A 14,322-nucleotide genomic window follows, 5' to 3' on the forward strand; every position below is an offset into this window, starting at 1 on the left:
AAAATAATTTGTTGATGTTTCTGTAATGTTTACTCCAGCAGTTTGTGTAAGCTCTTTAGTCACAGTAGTATTTCTAATGCTAAAATATAATTGTTGTTATCCATGCATTTTTTTAATTTACTGTTTTACAAGAAAGGCATAAAAAATAGTAAAGCACTTTATTTGTTTTTTATTTAGTTGCCCAATTATTGCAGTTATTTACTTGCAGTCCTTAATAGAAAAATATGTTTTAAAGGTGCAGTGTGTAATTTTTAGAAGGATCTTTTAAATGCAAAATAATATACAAAACTATATTATCAGGGGTGTATAAAGACCTTTTATAATGTTATGTGTTTATTACCTTAGAACGAGACCTTTTTATCTACATACACAGAGGGTCCCCTTACATGGAAGTCACCATTTTGTGCTGCCATTTTTCTACAGAAGCCCTTAAAGTAAATTTTTTTTACTAAGTTGTCTCCTACGATGACATGTTTGTCTTGTGGCGGCTACTGTAGCTTCTCTATGTGTTTCAAAAGCGAGGGGTGAGCAGTGGACTAAGCCGTTGGATGCAGTTCGCAACCTCACCACTAGATGCCGCTAAATTTACACACTGCAACTTTAATGGTTGAATGTTACAATTGATTCATTTCTGACTTCTGAGAAATTTTTGTATAAAACAAATTTCATTTGACATTCATCACTCCTGTTTAAAACGATGAAACGTCGAAAAACTCTCTGAAAAGGAAAGAGTCCATCAGAGTCCACTTTATTATGCTGGATTGTCTTTAAGTCAAATAGGCAGATAATCTAATAAATTTGTTAAGCACTGCATGAGACATTTAAATGAAGTTTTGTCAAGGCATTATCCTGCATAAAAATGTGTTAAAAATAAATATTACAATTAATTTTGTATGTTACAGTGTGTGTTTTATATAACTCTGTTATATAACATCACTATTATCATACAGTAGGGCTTCACAATTAATCGAAAAACTAATCAGGATTACAATTACAGGTGAAACAATTACATAATCTGCAAAAGCCTTAATTACAGCTGTCCATTTGTTTTTATTTCTTTGCGTTTCAGCCGTATGTTTGGATAGGGCTGCTCAGTTATGGGCAAAATCATAATTTTTTTTCATAATCACGATTATTTAACGCAATTACATGACTTTAAAAACATGCTTTTTTACCTTTTTATTAAAGGAATAGTCTACTCATTTTCAATATTAAAATATGTTATTACCAGGGGCGTTGCTAGACATAAAGCTCTACTGGGGCACGGGTCCCCCATTTTTTTTACTTTTTCTTGAAAGCCTGCGGTGTGCAAGACACAATTTCCTTTGATTACCCCCCTATACCAACATTGCAACAAGTACTGGGAAAGACAAACATTTATTTAAAAATATTTAAGTATCATCTTCATTTTATACAACATTATTAACATGTTTAAAGGCATAAAATGTTTGGAAATTATGGCAGGAGAGAAAATATTTGTATGCACATTAGCATTTTACATAACAATGATTAATAACTTTTTTATTTTTACGAATATTTTCATTTTATGACTGCTACTAAAAAAAATCTATCTTACTGCTAACTGTTTAAGAGCTAGTGAACTAAATATTAATTTCATATCTGAAAATACAGAACAGTATAACACAGTTTTTGTATGTGAACAATGCAATTTTATAGACTATTGACAGAGGTTTTCCTGAGATTTTTCCTCTAATGTTTGAACCCTGACAGGGTAAGATGTTATGTGTCTTTACTCCCTTAAACTCATCATCTCTCATTTTGGCTTCCCTTTTCCTGCTTTGCACAAAACATTTCTAATGTCCATCACATGCGTCAATGATCGGGTGAAAATAAGATTTTCATTATTATTTAGAAACTTACTTTAGTCTCGTCATGTTTTCATAAACCAACTCATTTGCGTGTACTTTGTATGCGGCTGCGCACAGCAAAACAGCCGCGCACGGACATGAATGGGTGCGTGGACGCGGACATGAATTGGGGCGTGCACGCGTCAGTGCGACTGCTGCGTCGCTTTTTCAAACCTGAATTGGGTAACTACATTGCATATAGATCCGTTTTGCCACGATTGTCTTTGTAAAGGAATATACTAGTTAACTGCTAAAATGTAAACTTGAGATTTACACAGGGGCACAAAAGATTTACACTGGGGCACGTGCCCCAGTAAAAGGGGTCTAGCGACGCCCCTGGTTATTACCTTAACTAAGAATTGTTGATACATCCCTCTATCATCTGTGTGCGTGCACGTAAGCGCTGGAGCGCGCTGCGACGCTTCGATAGCATTTAGCTTAGCCCCATTCATTCAATGGTACCATTTAGAGATAAAGTTAGAAGTGACCAAACACATCAACGTTTTTCCTATTTAAGACGAGTACTAGCAAGTTTGGTGGTACAAAATAAAACGTAGCGCTTTTCTAAGCGGATTTAAAAGAGGAACTATATTTTATGGCGTAATAGCACTTTTGGGAGTACTTCGACTCGCCTGAAAAGTCCGCTCCCCTTCTCACTCTCATAATGGGAGAGGGAGGGTGTTACTGCGCCGAGTCGAAGTACTCACAAAAGTGCTATTACGCCATAAAATATAGTTCCTCTTTTAAATCCGCTTAGAAAAGCGCTACGTTTTATTTTGTACCACCAAACTTGCTCGTATAACTACTCGTCTTAAATAGGAAAAACGTTGATGTGTTTGGTCACTTCTAACTTTATCTCTAAATGGTACCATTGAATGAATGGGGCTAAGCTAAATGCTATCGAAGCGTCGCAGCGCGCTCCAGCGCTTACGTGCACGCACACAGATGATAGAGGGATGTATCAACAATTCTTAGTTAAGGTAATAACATATTTTAATATTGAAAATGAGTAGACTATTCCTTTAAGTAAGTGTTGCAATAGGCTACACGTGCCAAAGCAGTGATGCCTTCAAAGTGCCTTATAAAATCTTTGGTCAAGTAGCACGCAATTTATATTTGAATCGCACAATAATTGTTTTACCTCGATTATCTTGTTTTTGTAATTGTTTGAATCAAACATTTAAATTAATAGCACGGTTAATTGCACAGGCCTATGTTTGGGCACCAAATACAGTGGTGAATGTCATTTAGGATTTTTTACTAACAACATTGCTCCCATAATTATTTGTCATTTACATTATATTATTTAGTTTTATATATTTTGAATTTACCACACAGCTGCTTCACAGAAAGTTATAAAACATTTCAAAACTTCAATTTAAAATCTATTTATCAAGAAGAATCACAATTACAATATCAAGGTAAATAATGTCAATTATTTTTTTTATATATAATTGTGCAGCCCTAGCATTTACAGAATTATGTAGATAAGAAGCAGAATAATAATGTGAAAACTATTACCATCTTCACTGTTTGGCCTCTAGTAATAATTCATATATATTATGTAACTACCCAGTTCAGAGTAAGATAATAATAGTACAGAATAGTTATGTAGGGACATGCACCTGTTATTGAAGATACATAAGAAAATTGACATTTTCAGGACATCAGGACAAATCACACAGCATTTTCACTCTCAGCGTTGACAGAAAACTCATGTTGTGACTGGTCAAGACACAGTGTCCATCTTAAACAATTCACATGTTAATGAATGCAAATCTAAACAGAACAGAATTGAAAGGCTTCTCAAAAGCTCTATTCAGATCTACAGGCGCTGTAATTGTCTCGTGTTGATTACGGCTGTGTTGTCTCAGTGCTGAAGTGTCTCTCCTGCCGCTCTCACAAGCATCTTTCTTGAAACCACGTATGTTTGGTTGTGTTATGCAGGGGATTATATGTGTTTGAACAGATGGATGGTTTCTCTGAAAGGCTACTTGAGTTAGCACCTGCAGTTTTCTTTTTATTTAACTGATTCAGCCCCATTTCTTTAATAATTGTTGGCATGCTTTTCTTTTTTGGGGGGTTCTTGCAAGGCAGCAGCAATATTCCTCAAACATTATGGTTTAAGTTTCTATATTGCTCTAAAGGGGTCGTATTTAAAAATATATATGTTTGTGAAAAAACTAGGGCTGTCAAAAGATTAATCACGATTAATCGCATCCAAAATAAAAGTTTGTGTTACCTTAACATATGTGTGTGTACAGTGTATTATTATTATTTATATTTATTACACGGCTCTCTGGAATGCTTGATTCTGATTGGTCAGTTGAGACATTTGCAGGTTCGTTCTTTTCAAATAATAACCGCTCCAAATTAATAACGCATAGCCGGACTACTTGCACGAGTGAAATCGCTCCGCGCCAATAAAGATCAATAAAGATTACTGTCTGTTTGGCGCCATCTTGTGACAATCACGACAAGACACAGACAGCTTACTGAGACTGAACTTGACAAAATAGAGCATGACAGCTACGAAGCCAACACACACAAAAATACAGAATGGGGATTAAAACTTCTCAAAGACTGGCTAAAAGAGAAAAAATGGAGACAGACAAGTATGAAGCAGAGGATCTTAATAAGGTATTACGATCATTTTATGCATCTGTGCAAAGTTTCGCGGAAGGATAAAAATGTTAATTTAAAACTAATATGCCAATAAAATGTTTCAAATTCATATTCATGTCCAGTTTTTTGTCTTATATGGCAAGTAGCCGTGTAATAAGCGGGATAATGTAGAGGCAGCCGGTAGTTATTAGGAAATAAGCCCCTTCAGTGTGATACGAGACCCTCCGCTTCGCGTCGGGTCCTGATCACACTGTCGGGGCTTGTTTCCCAGTGACTACCGGCTGCCTCTGCATTATCCCTTACATAAATACACACACATGCATGTATATATTTAAGAAAAATTTGTTATATTTATATGCAAAATATTTATATTCATATATAATATAAATTAGATAAATGTATATACAGTATTTAAATGCAAATATTTCTTAAATATATAACTGAATGTGTGTGTATTTATATATACATAATATTTACACACAGTACACACACATATGTTATGTAAACACAGACTTTTATTTTGGATGCGATTAATCGCGATTAATCTTTTGACAGCCCTAGAAAAAACACATTATTTTTCACATTATTTTAGCTCCTCAGCCTTTCTGAAACACTTTCATTTTTACAAAGCTACATAACGCAATAAACAAAATGGAAAACATGAAATTGTATCATATGACTCCTTTAAGAAACAAATAATTAATCTCAAACCATTTAATAAACAGACTTCATCAATAATTTGAGTCTTCGATCAAATTCAATTGTACTTTAAACTTTAATTATAAGGACGTCCAAGTTTATATATAAAGTTTAGCATTCAAAATAACATCTCAATATTTTTCTATTATAGACAGTTTCATCGGACAGACGTACAGTGATGCGATACGCGTCTGGTCTGAACTTTACTTCCTGTTTCAAGTTTGTTTAATGGTCTGACTACACTGTAAAATGTAATAAGTTGAGTTTACTTAAAAAAGTGAGGAAACTGATTGCCTCATAATTTTAAGTAAGTTAGTGTATTGCTTTTAAGTTGGCAAAACTTTATATTATTTGTAGCCTGAACTTATTCATCAAGTAAGGTAGAGTATTGATTTTAAGTTGTCAAAACTTAACAGTACAAGTAGACTAAACTTATTAATCAAGTAAAGTTAAGTACTCTTTACTTAAAATCATTAGTTGAGATAACTTCTTTTTATTGTTCACTTTACTTGTAAATATAAGGAAACTGATTGCCTTATATTTGTAAGTAAGCTGAACTAACAAAAATGAGTAAAGCCAAAAAGCAACAAAATGAGGTTAAAACGTTTATTTTAAACATGTTAACAGTGTACAAAGTAAAACATTTTTGTCACACGCACGCACGCGCACACACACACACACACACACACACACACACACACACACACACACACACACACACACACACAAGAAAGGGGTTTGTGTTCAGTCACCCATCAATCTGGATACCCAAAATGCAACAATAGACCTAAGACAGTCTTGTTTCTGTTATTACAAACACAATGAACACACCTTGACAAACAAATTCAAAACTATTTTTTTTTAGTGACTGCAGTTTTGGTTTTGTATCCAGGTTGTCATGTGACTGATAAAAAATCACAAATTGCATCAACAGACCTACAGTAACAATCTTGTTTCTGCCATCAGAAACACGCAAAATACAGCTTAACTAAAACATCAAAGTTTTGCAGCAATTTAAGTTGAGTTTTTCTGGAACTTGTATCCAGGTTGACGAAAAATAAAAACCCCAAAATGCAACAGATCTACAGTAACACGGACTTGTTTCACACAAAACACACTACTTCACATTAGTATGTTTTGTAGTGATGGCAGTTTTGACTTTAGTGATTTGTGCCCCAGGGAAAGAAAAACCCTGTGAATCAACTCAAAATAAACTGTGAAGAGGTACTCCATATTTAAAACAACGATCAGTCCAAAAACTAAACACATGGCATGTGATACTTTCTCAAGTCCATCCATGGCTGTGACACCCTACCAAATAATTGCTGTAAACCATGTGGAGAAATGCCTGTCCTCCGGCACCAGACTGAGAATTCCTATTGATAGTTGAGGTGGGTCACCATCACAGTCCTAATAAGATAGAAACGCAATAATAATATACATTCTCATAATACAAATGCAAAGTGGATGTGTCATTTAAAAATGTAAACTGTTCAAGGTGATGTACTAGTTTTTGAAGTGACACTTAAATTTGTAACAGTGCTTCGGTAGAAATTGCCAATAATAATTGGGACCTTTCAGCAGAAGCTTCTTTCCTCGTGGTGCAAAAACATCCTTGGAACATATTTAATTAATAATATCTTGTTAGAAAACTCTTCTATAGGTAAGGTATATTGTATAGGCAGCAGGTTGTTTTTGCAGAAATAATCCCCAACAGTGTGATCAGGACTCTGTGTCAAGCAGAGGGTCTTGTATCAAACTGAAGGGGCTTATTTCATGATAACAGCCTGCTGTCTGTGCATTATCCCACTTATTATGTGGCTATTTTACTCATAAGGTAAGCAACATTAAATATATATTTGAACTATTTTATTAGCTTATTTTTAACAAATACAGGAAAACCTGTTTATTTTCAGTTTTAAGACAAGACGTTCAAATGTCACAAACACACCATTTGGTTTAATCATTTGTAACTATAACATCATATGTTATTAAAAGACATTTGATTTAATTTTGTGTATTATTAAACTGTACCTGTCAAATTTATTTCCAGCATACGGGTTACAGCGTGTTTAAGCGGTTCTAATCTGTTTTGAATACATCTGAATGTAGTCGAAAGTGGACAGCTCAAAACGGTTTGCACACTGTTAAAGGAATAGTCTACTCATTTTCAATATTAAAATATGTTATTACCTTAACTAAGAAATTGTTGATACATCCCTCTATCATCTGTGTGCGTGCACGTGGGCGCTGGGGCGCGCTGCGATGCTTCAGTGGCGTTTGGCTTGGCCCCATTCATTCAGTGGTGCCATTTGGAGATGGAGTTGGAGGTGACCAAACACATCGGCGTTTTTCCTGTTTGAGACGAGTAGTTGTACGGGCAAGTTTGGTGGTACAAAATAAAACGTAGCGCTTTTCTAAGCGGATTTAAAAGAGGAACTATATTTTATGGCGTAATAGCACTTTTGGGAGTACTTCGACTCGGCGCAGTAACACCCTCCCTCTCCCATTATGAGAGTGAGAAGGGGAGCGGACTTTTCAGGCGAGTCAAAGTACTCCCAAAAGTGCTATTACGCCATAAAATATAGTTACTCTTTTAAATCCGCTTAGAAAAGCGCTACGTTTTATTTTGTACCACCAAACTTGCTCGTATAACTACTCGTCTTAAATAGGAAAAACGTTGATGTGTTTGGTCACTTCTAACTTTATCTCTAAATGGTACCATTGAATGAATGGGGCTAAGCTAAATGCTATCGAAGCGTCGCAGCGCGCTCCAGCGCTTACGTGCACGCACACAGATGATAGAGGGATGTATCAACAATTCTTAGTTAAGGTAATAACATATTTTAATATTGAAAATGAGTAGACTATTCCTTTAACACCTGTATTAAGCTTTGTTCACTCATAATGCGATAAACCAAAACCCATAGTGTCATGTTGATGTATTTCGCTACTGTCAGGTATACATCTCAGACTGATCTTTGAATATTTGATGTTTTGATTTCTTTATAATTTTTGAATTGGTTATGTAATTGGCATAAAACCTTTACCTGGCAAAAAAATTATGTTTTAATTTATTCACAGCATTTATCAGAAGTTATTGATTCTCTTAATTGACGGAATAACTCAATGGCGGGGAAAGAGTTCAAAACTACAATACAAATTTCTCGCTAGAAATGCAACCAAAAGTGAAAATATTACTTTATTTACACTAAATGTGTGCTCAGTTGCTTTCTTGGCCACCATTTTATTTTATCGAACTCAACCAGGCTCGACCAATCCTGAGCATGCTCACGCATAGAATTGTGGGACAAAAGGATGTGCCTTGGTGTCTTTAATTATCTTCTATTTACACATTATTTCTTTAATAATGCTAATTAAATGCTAACACAAAAATTAGGACATCTCATATTAATTAAACGAGAAGAATACTAACCATGTTTGTTTTCAGGAAGTCTGTAGTGTCTTCTGCAAGAAGGATAGCAAGACCACAGAGAACTACCGTCCACCGAGCACTGTCATCAGTGATGTTCTGACGAATAATACATAAAACATTGAGATCAACAGTGAGAACAGATTACTTAAAAGTTAGCAAATGGACTTAAACTATTTAAAACAAACAAACAAAAATACTTACTATTAGATACTCAAGAGAGCTTTTAAACTTTTCTTTCATTCAAAATCTTCAAAAACAATGTTTAGCAAGGGATGAGAACAATTCTTGCTTGAGGTTTTTGCTTGCGACTTGGTTGTACTCCACAGTAACGTTACTATATGAAAGAAGGATAACAAAAGAACAACATATCAAGATTTAAAAAGTTTTGACATGCCCTAAATAAAATGTGTGTTAATTACCTGACTTTCCATGAAGGGTATGCGCTCTCTTCAAAGAAACAAGCTCCTGCTTAATAATAATAATATATAATTAACATAGTATATTGATTGATAGATACTAAAAAGCAATTGTAAAAACAACATTTTACGCATTCACTCTATAAACTTAAAACTTTTTATACAGCACATCTCTTATTTAACATAACTTGGCATTTTAAGGTATGAAATTATTAATGTTTTTTCTCCAGAGGTAGGTAGAAACATGCTTACTGCATTACATTGACTTGAGTAACAATTTTGAAAGCACCTACCTTAAATGTGCTATTTTACCTTTTATAAGCAGTTCTAAGCATTTTCATGTAGTTTATTATTATAAACCACACCAACACGAATTATAAACTCACTACTTAAGCAGTATTTCCATTGCATACTTTTACTCAAGCAGTTATTACTATAAGGCTTAACTTTAACTAACTTTTTATATAATAAAATTTTTACTCAATCTACCTCTGCATATTAGTTACTTATGTCTGTTGAACGAAAATGTTTATCTTTAAATATACATGATTAGCAGTTGTTGGATTGCTAATTGTGATCAAATAGCATGCATCAGTTTTATTTTTACAGACAAAATATTACTGTTTACAAACTGTGATTTTAATATTGCAATAAAAACGTAGCAATTAAAAAATAAAAATGATATATAAGCACAAACTTACCTCCTCATGCTCCTATCCGACCATGTGCTGTTGTCGTCTTCTTCAGTTAACCACTCAGTTAAGCCACCACTTACTCCTTGGGAGCATTACTGCCCCCTACTGTGCAGTCATCCTTTTTGAAAATACTTGAAATTTTAAGTTGAACTAAATTAATCTGTTAAGTTTAATCAAGTTGACTTGAGTTTGCATAGAAAAAAGTTGGGATTACTTAGTTAAACTAAGTAAGGTTAACAAACTTAATTAAATAAGTTAAGTTTACTTAATCTTTTTAGTAAGCTCAGCTATTACATTTTACAGTGTAGTTGCTTAACTGAACTCTTGAACAAATACCTCATCGAAAATAAAAAAATGTTGGTTTCCTACACTGCAAAAAATTATTTTCAAGAAAAAATGTTCTTGGTATTTTTGTCTTGTTTTCAGTTTTAAATATTTCTTGAATTTAGTGTTTAAGAAAAATGTTCAAGATTTTTTTGCTTACCCCATTGGCAGATTTTTGTTGCTTGTTTTATGCACAAAATCACTTAAATTTGATATTTTTGGTCTAAAAACTAGACTTATTTTATTGGGTCGTTTTGCTCATCAAGAAAAAGCATCTTAATTTAAGAATTTTTAGATATTTTTACTGAAAACAAGACAAATATACTAATATACTTTTTGCCGTGTAGGTTATTTACATGTTGTTTATTTTGCTTGTTATATAAATAAACTACATCTAAAGAACTTTGTTGTTATTCATTCCTAGCAGAGTTTACCGGAAGTTACATGTTTACCACGCCGCTTGTTTATGTTGTTACTGCTGAAACCGTCTATACAAATTGTAAAATATAATCATTTTACAGAATACAGTTTAAGATATTTATAGTATACCTCACATGTTGGTGGACTCTTAACTCATTCACCGCCAGCCTTTTTGAGAAAAGTTGCCCACCTGCATTTTTGTGATTTTAACAAAATTTTCACAAAATTCCTTGCAGGAAAAATTATTTTCTATAAATATATAAACATACAAATTATATCAAATTAAAGAACACACCCTCTGCTTTCAAACAAACAATAAACAAACAAACAAAATGGGGAAAAAACGTTTCATTATATATTTACTTTTTCTACTTAATTTAAACACTGAAATATGGATATTTCTCTTCAAAAATACAACATTTTGAGCAAAAAGCTTAAAAAATTGCATTTTTTTAAAGGAATTTATGTTAGAGATCAGACTCAGAATGACTATCAAACATAAAGGCATTTAAAATAAATCTTAAAATCTTATTAACATCCGTTTTTGATAAATTCGTTTTGGTAATACACTTTCACTTTGAAATTCGTCCAGAAAGGCATTTTTATTAGTTAAATATGAACTCATAAATGACGAGATAACTCGTCAATGGCGGTGAATGAGTTAAGCATATTCGGTGTAAGATCACACATTTATAAGCACATTTACTGTTTGTTATCACTTCAGGAGATGCAAATCGAGTTTTTCTTTCCTTTTTCAGTTTTTCATGCCCACCACTCATCACAGTTTAAGGATGTTCAGTGTGCCCTCTCTGTTCATTGCTCATGCTTTAGTACTCTTTATCTACTCTTCTTCATCATCTTCACCATCACCATGAACCTGCTGAGGGATTTTCTGCTTTAAGGATTTTCTCAGTGAGAACGGAGTCTGTCGGCAGCGACTCGCCTCTGTTCACACTGAAGGGTTAGGAAAGGTTTTGTAAACCGTTAAGTTTGAGCAGTGTTGATCAAGATTTCGGTGTTTTAATGTAGAATGTCAAAGGAATAGTTCACACAAAAAATTTAAATATTAAGGATGCTGGATTCTGAAATAGACTCCAGTCTTTCTGTGATCCTACAAAAGGATAAATGGGTTGAGAAAATCATTTAATTTTCTGATTTAATTGCTGTAATTTATATACAATCAAACACATTTTTCTTTTACTAGCACAGTATTGAAATTGAATAGTGGTGATCATTATGGGAAAAAAAGTTGTTTCTACTTTTGTGTTCTAGGAAAAAACAATACACTGCAAAAATGACTTTCTTACTTAGTATTTTTGTCTAGTTTTTAGTACAAATATCTAAACATTCTTAATTTAAGATGCATTTGAGCAAAATGACCAAAGAAAATAAGGCTTGTTTTTAGACAAGAGATATCAAATTTAGTTTTTTTTATTTAGTTTTCTTAAAACAAGCCAAAAAAATGGGGTGAGAATTTTTTTCTTGAATTAAGCATTTAAGAAAAAGTAAACTTATTTCAAGATTTTTTTCTCACCCCATTGGCAGATATTTTTGCTTGTTTTAAGCACAAATTCACTTAAATTTGATTTTTTTTTTGTCTAAAAACTAGACATTTTTAGGTCCTTTTGGCTCATCAAGAAAAATAAATGTTAATTTAAAAAATATATATTTTTTACTGAAAACAGGAAATACTTAAAAAAGTCATTTTTTAGAATGTACTGATGGGTCAGATCATGTTCAATTCAATATTAATACTTTGTTATGAATAAACAATTATTTTTACCTGCCAAAAATAATGAGTTAAACCCTTTAGCTTTTAACAAAAAATGCATGAAAAAAATAATTTTAAGACAGTTCTGGGTCTGGTATCTTTGTGGTATGTTGTATGAAGATGTATAATAAAAGATTAATCCACTTTCATAAAAAAATCAGATAAAATATATCCTATAGACCCCTCATGTTAAAATACCCAACTTGACAACAGAAAAAATATGTTTACAGCCTGGTACAAAAAGTGGTTTTGGTTTATATAGCAAATTTTGCCCTTACAGGATTATTTCAATTTCATTCAAAAAATTATAATTTACTCACCCCCATGTCATTCAAGATGTTTATGTCTTTCTATGTTCAGTCGAGAAGAAATTAAGTTTTTTGGGGAAACCATTCCAGGATTTTTCTCCATATAATTGATTTTAGAGGACAATAACAGTTCACAGTGTCAATGCAGCTTCAAAGGGCTCAAAACGATCCCAACCGAGGCATAAGGGTCTAATCTAGCAAAACGATCTTCATATTCACCAAAAATAAAAATAAAAAAGTACCACAACTTCTCGTCTTGCACTAGCCTTTTGATGCGCCAGCGTGACCCTGTGTATTACGAAATCAAGTTGAAAGGTCAAGCATGACACATGCGAAACTACCATTCCAGTGTATACAAGTGTGTAGAAAGAGGAGCGTTCAGATGTTGTTATGTGAAATTATACTAATAAACGTTTTTATGTCAGTTTGTAGTTTAAAATGATCCACAAGTGTGCATATGTAACGCATGACCTTTCGACGTGATTATGTAATGCGTAAGGTCACATGGCTAGTGCAAGACGAGTTGTTGTTGTTTAAGAGTACTTTTTTATTTTGTTGGCAAAAATGACGATGGTTTTGATAGATAAGACCCTTTGAAGCTACATTGAAACTGTAAACCGTTGAGGTCCACTAAAGTCCACTTCATGAAGAAAAATCCTGGAATGTTTCCTCAAAAAACTTATTTTTCGACTGAAAAAATAAAAACATAAACATCTTGAATGACACGAAGGTGAGTAAATGATGTGGATTTTTTATGAAAGCGGCGAAATCCTCTAATGCTCTCCATGTGATTTTCTGCAGGATTTTTTACTCATGTTTCTACACCATGTGGCCACCATCTCTCTGATCACCTTCTCATATGTGAATAACATGGCTCGGGTGGGAACTCTCGTCATGTGTTTGCACGATGCGACAGATGTCCTGTTGGAGGTGATTTGCCTTTATTTCTTAATATCAAAATGACATAAACATTATATTGTTTCTGGACTACTTTTATAAAGCTCGGACACAAGATTTATCGAGCATTAAATGTTTGTTACTATGCCTTAAGATAAGATATCTTATGATTTAGACACAAAAAGTTCTTGAGGATCCTACAGGTTTGTTTGATCCGTTCTATCATACAATTAAGGTGGCTTTTACACTTACAGTTCGCTTTGAAATAGGGCACGGTTCACATAAAAATTGTTAAAGGGACACTCCACTTTTTTTTGGAAAATATGCTCATTTTCTAGCTCCCCTTGAGTAAAACATTTGTTTTTTACCATTTTGGAATCCATCCACTTTTAGCATAGCTTAGCACAATCCATTGAATCTGAATAGACCATTAGCATCATGCTAAAAAATAACCAAAGAGTTTGGATATTTTTCCTATTTAAAACTTGTCTTTTCTGTAGTTACATCGTGTACTAAGACCGATGGAAAATTAAAAGTTCAGATTTTTTTTCTCAAAAAAGTGGAGTGTCCCTTTAATGTGAACTAATGGTGTGAATCGTCTTACGATTCGATTACGAATATTATGCAACAACGACTCGATTCAATCCGATGTCTTGCATCACAATGTGTTACATCCTTAATTTAAATATAACTAGTCTGTCTCCCTCACATTTTCACTGTTGCGGCTCTCTCGTCTATCTTGTCAAAGCCAAGCAGTAAAACTCCAGAGGTGCGCGCTTTATTGATAAGACACGTATTGCTTTGGAACGCAACGTGGCATCTTTAACGTGTCGGTTGAGCGCTTTACATCCTAAAAATATAAA

General features: G+C 33.5%; 1 protein-coding gene and 1 long non-coding RNA gene across 2 annotated transcripts in view; one reads left to right on the forward strand and one right to left on the reverse strand.

The window, feature by feature from the left end:
• cers6 (ceramide synthase 6) overlaps positions 1 to 14,322 on the forward strand; it is a 58,119-nt gene that overhangs the window by 28,323 nt on the left and 15,474 nt on the right. Inside the window, exon 7 of the mRNA XM_055215147.2 lies at positions 13,364 to 13,492. Within this exon, the coding sequence (XP_055071122.2) occupies positions 13,364 to 13,492 (129 nt within the window). The remainder of the gene's footprint in view (positions 1 to 13,363; positions 13,493 to 14,322) is intronic.
• Positions 5,446 to 9,851, reverse strand: LOC129421053 (uncharacterized). The gene is made up of 5 exons (XR_008636959.2): positions 9,746 to 9,851; positions 9,048 to 9,096; positions 8,830 to 8,962; positions 8,629 to 8,724; positions 5,446 to 6,602 (listed from the first exon to the last, which is right to left on the reverse strand). It is a non-coding gene; the product is annotated as an uncharacterized lncRNA (long non-coding RNA).

This window comes from Misgurnus anguillicaudatus, chromosome 17 (assembly GCF_027580225.2).
Source record: "Misgurnus anguillicaudatus chromosome 17, ASM2758022v2, whole genome shotgun sequence".
Lineage (NCBI taxonomy): Eukaryota > Metazoa > Chordata > Actinopteri > Cypriniformes > Cobitidae > Misgurnus > Misgurnus anguillicaudatus.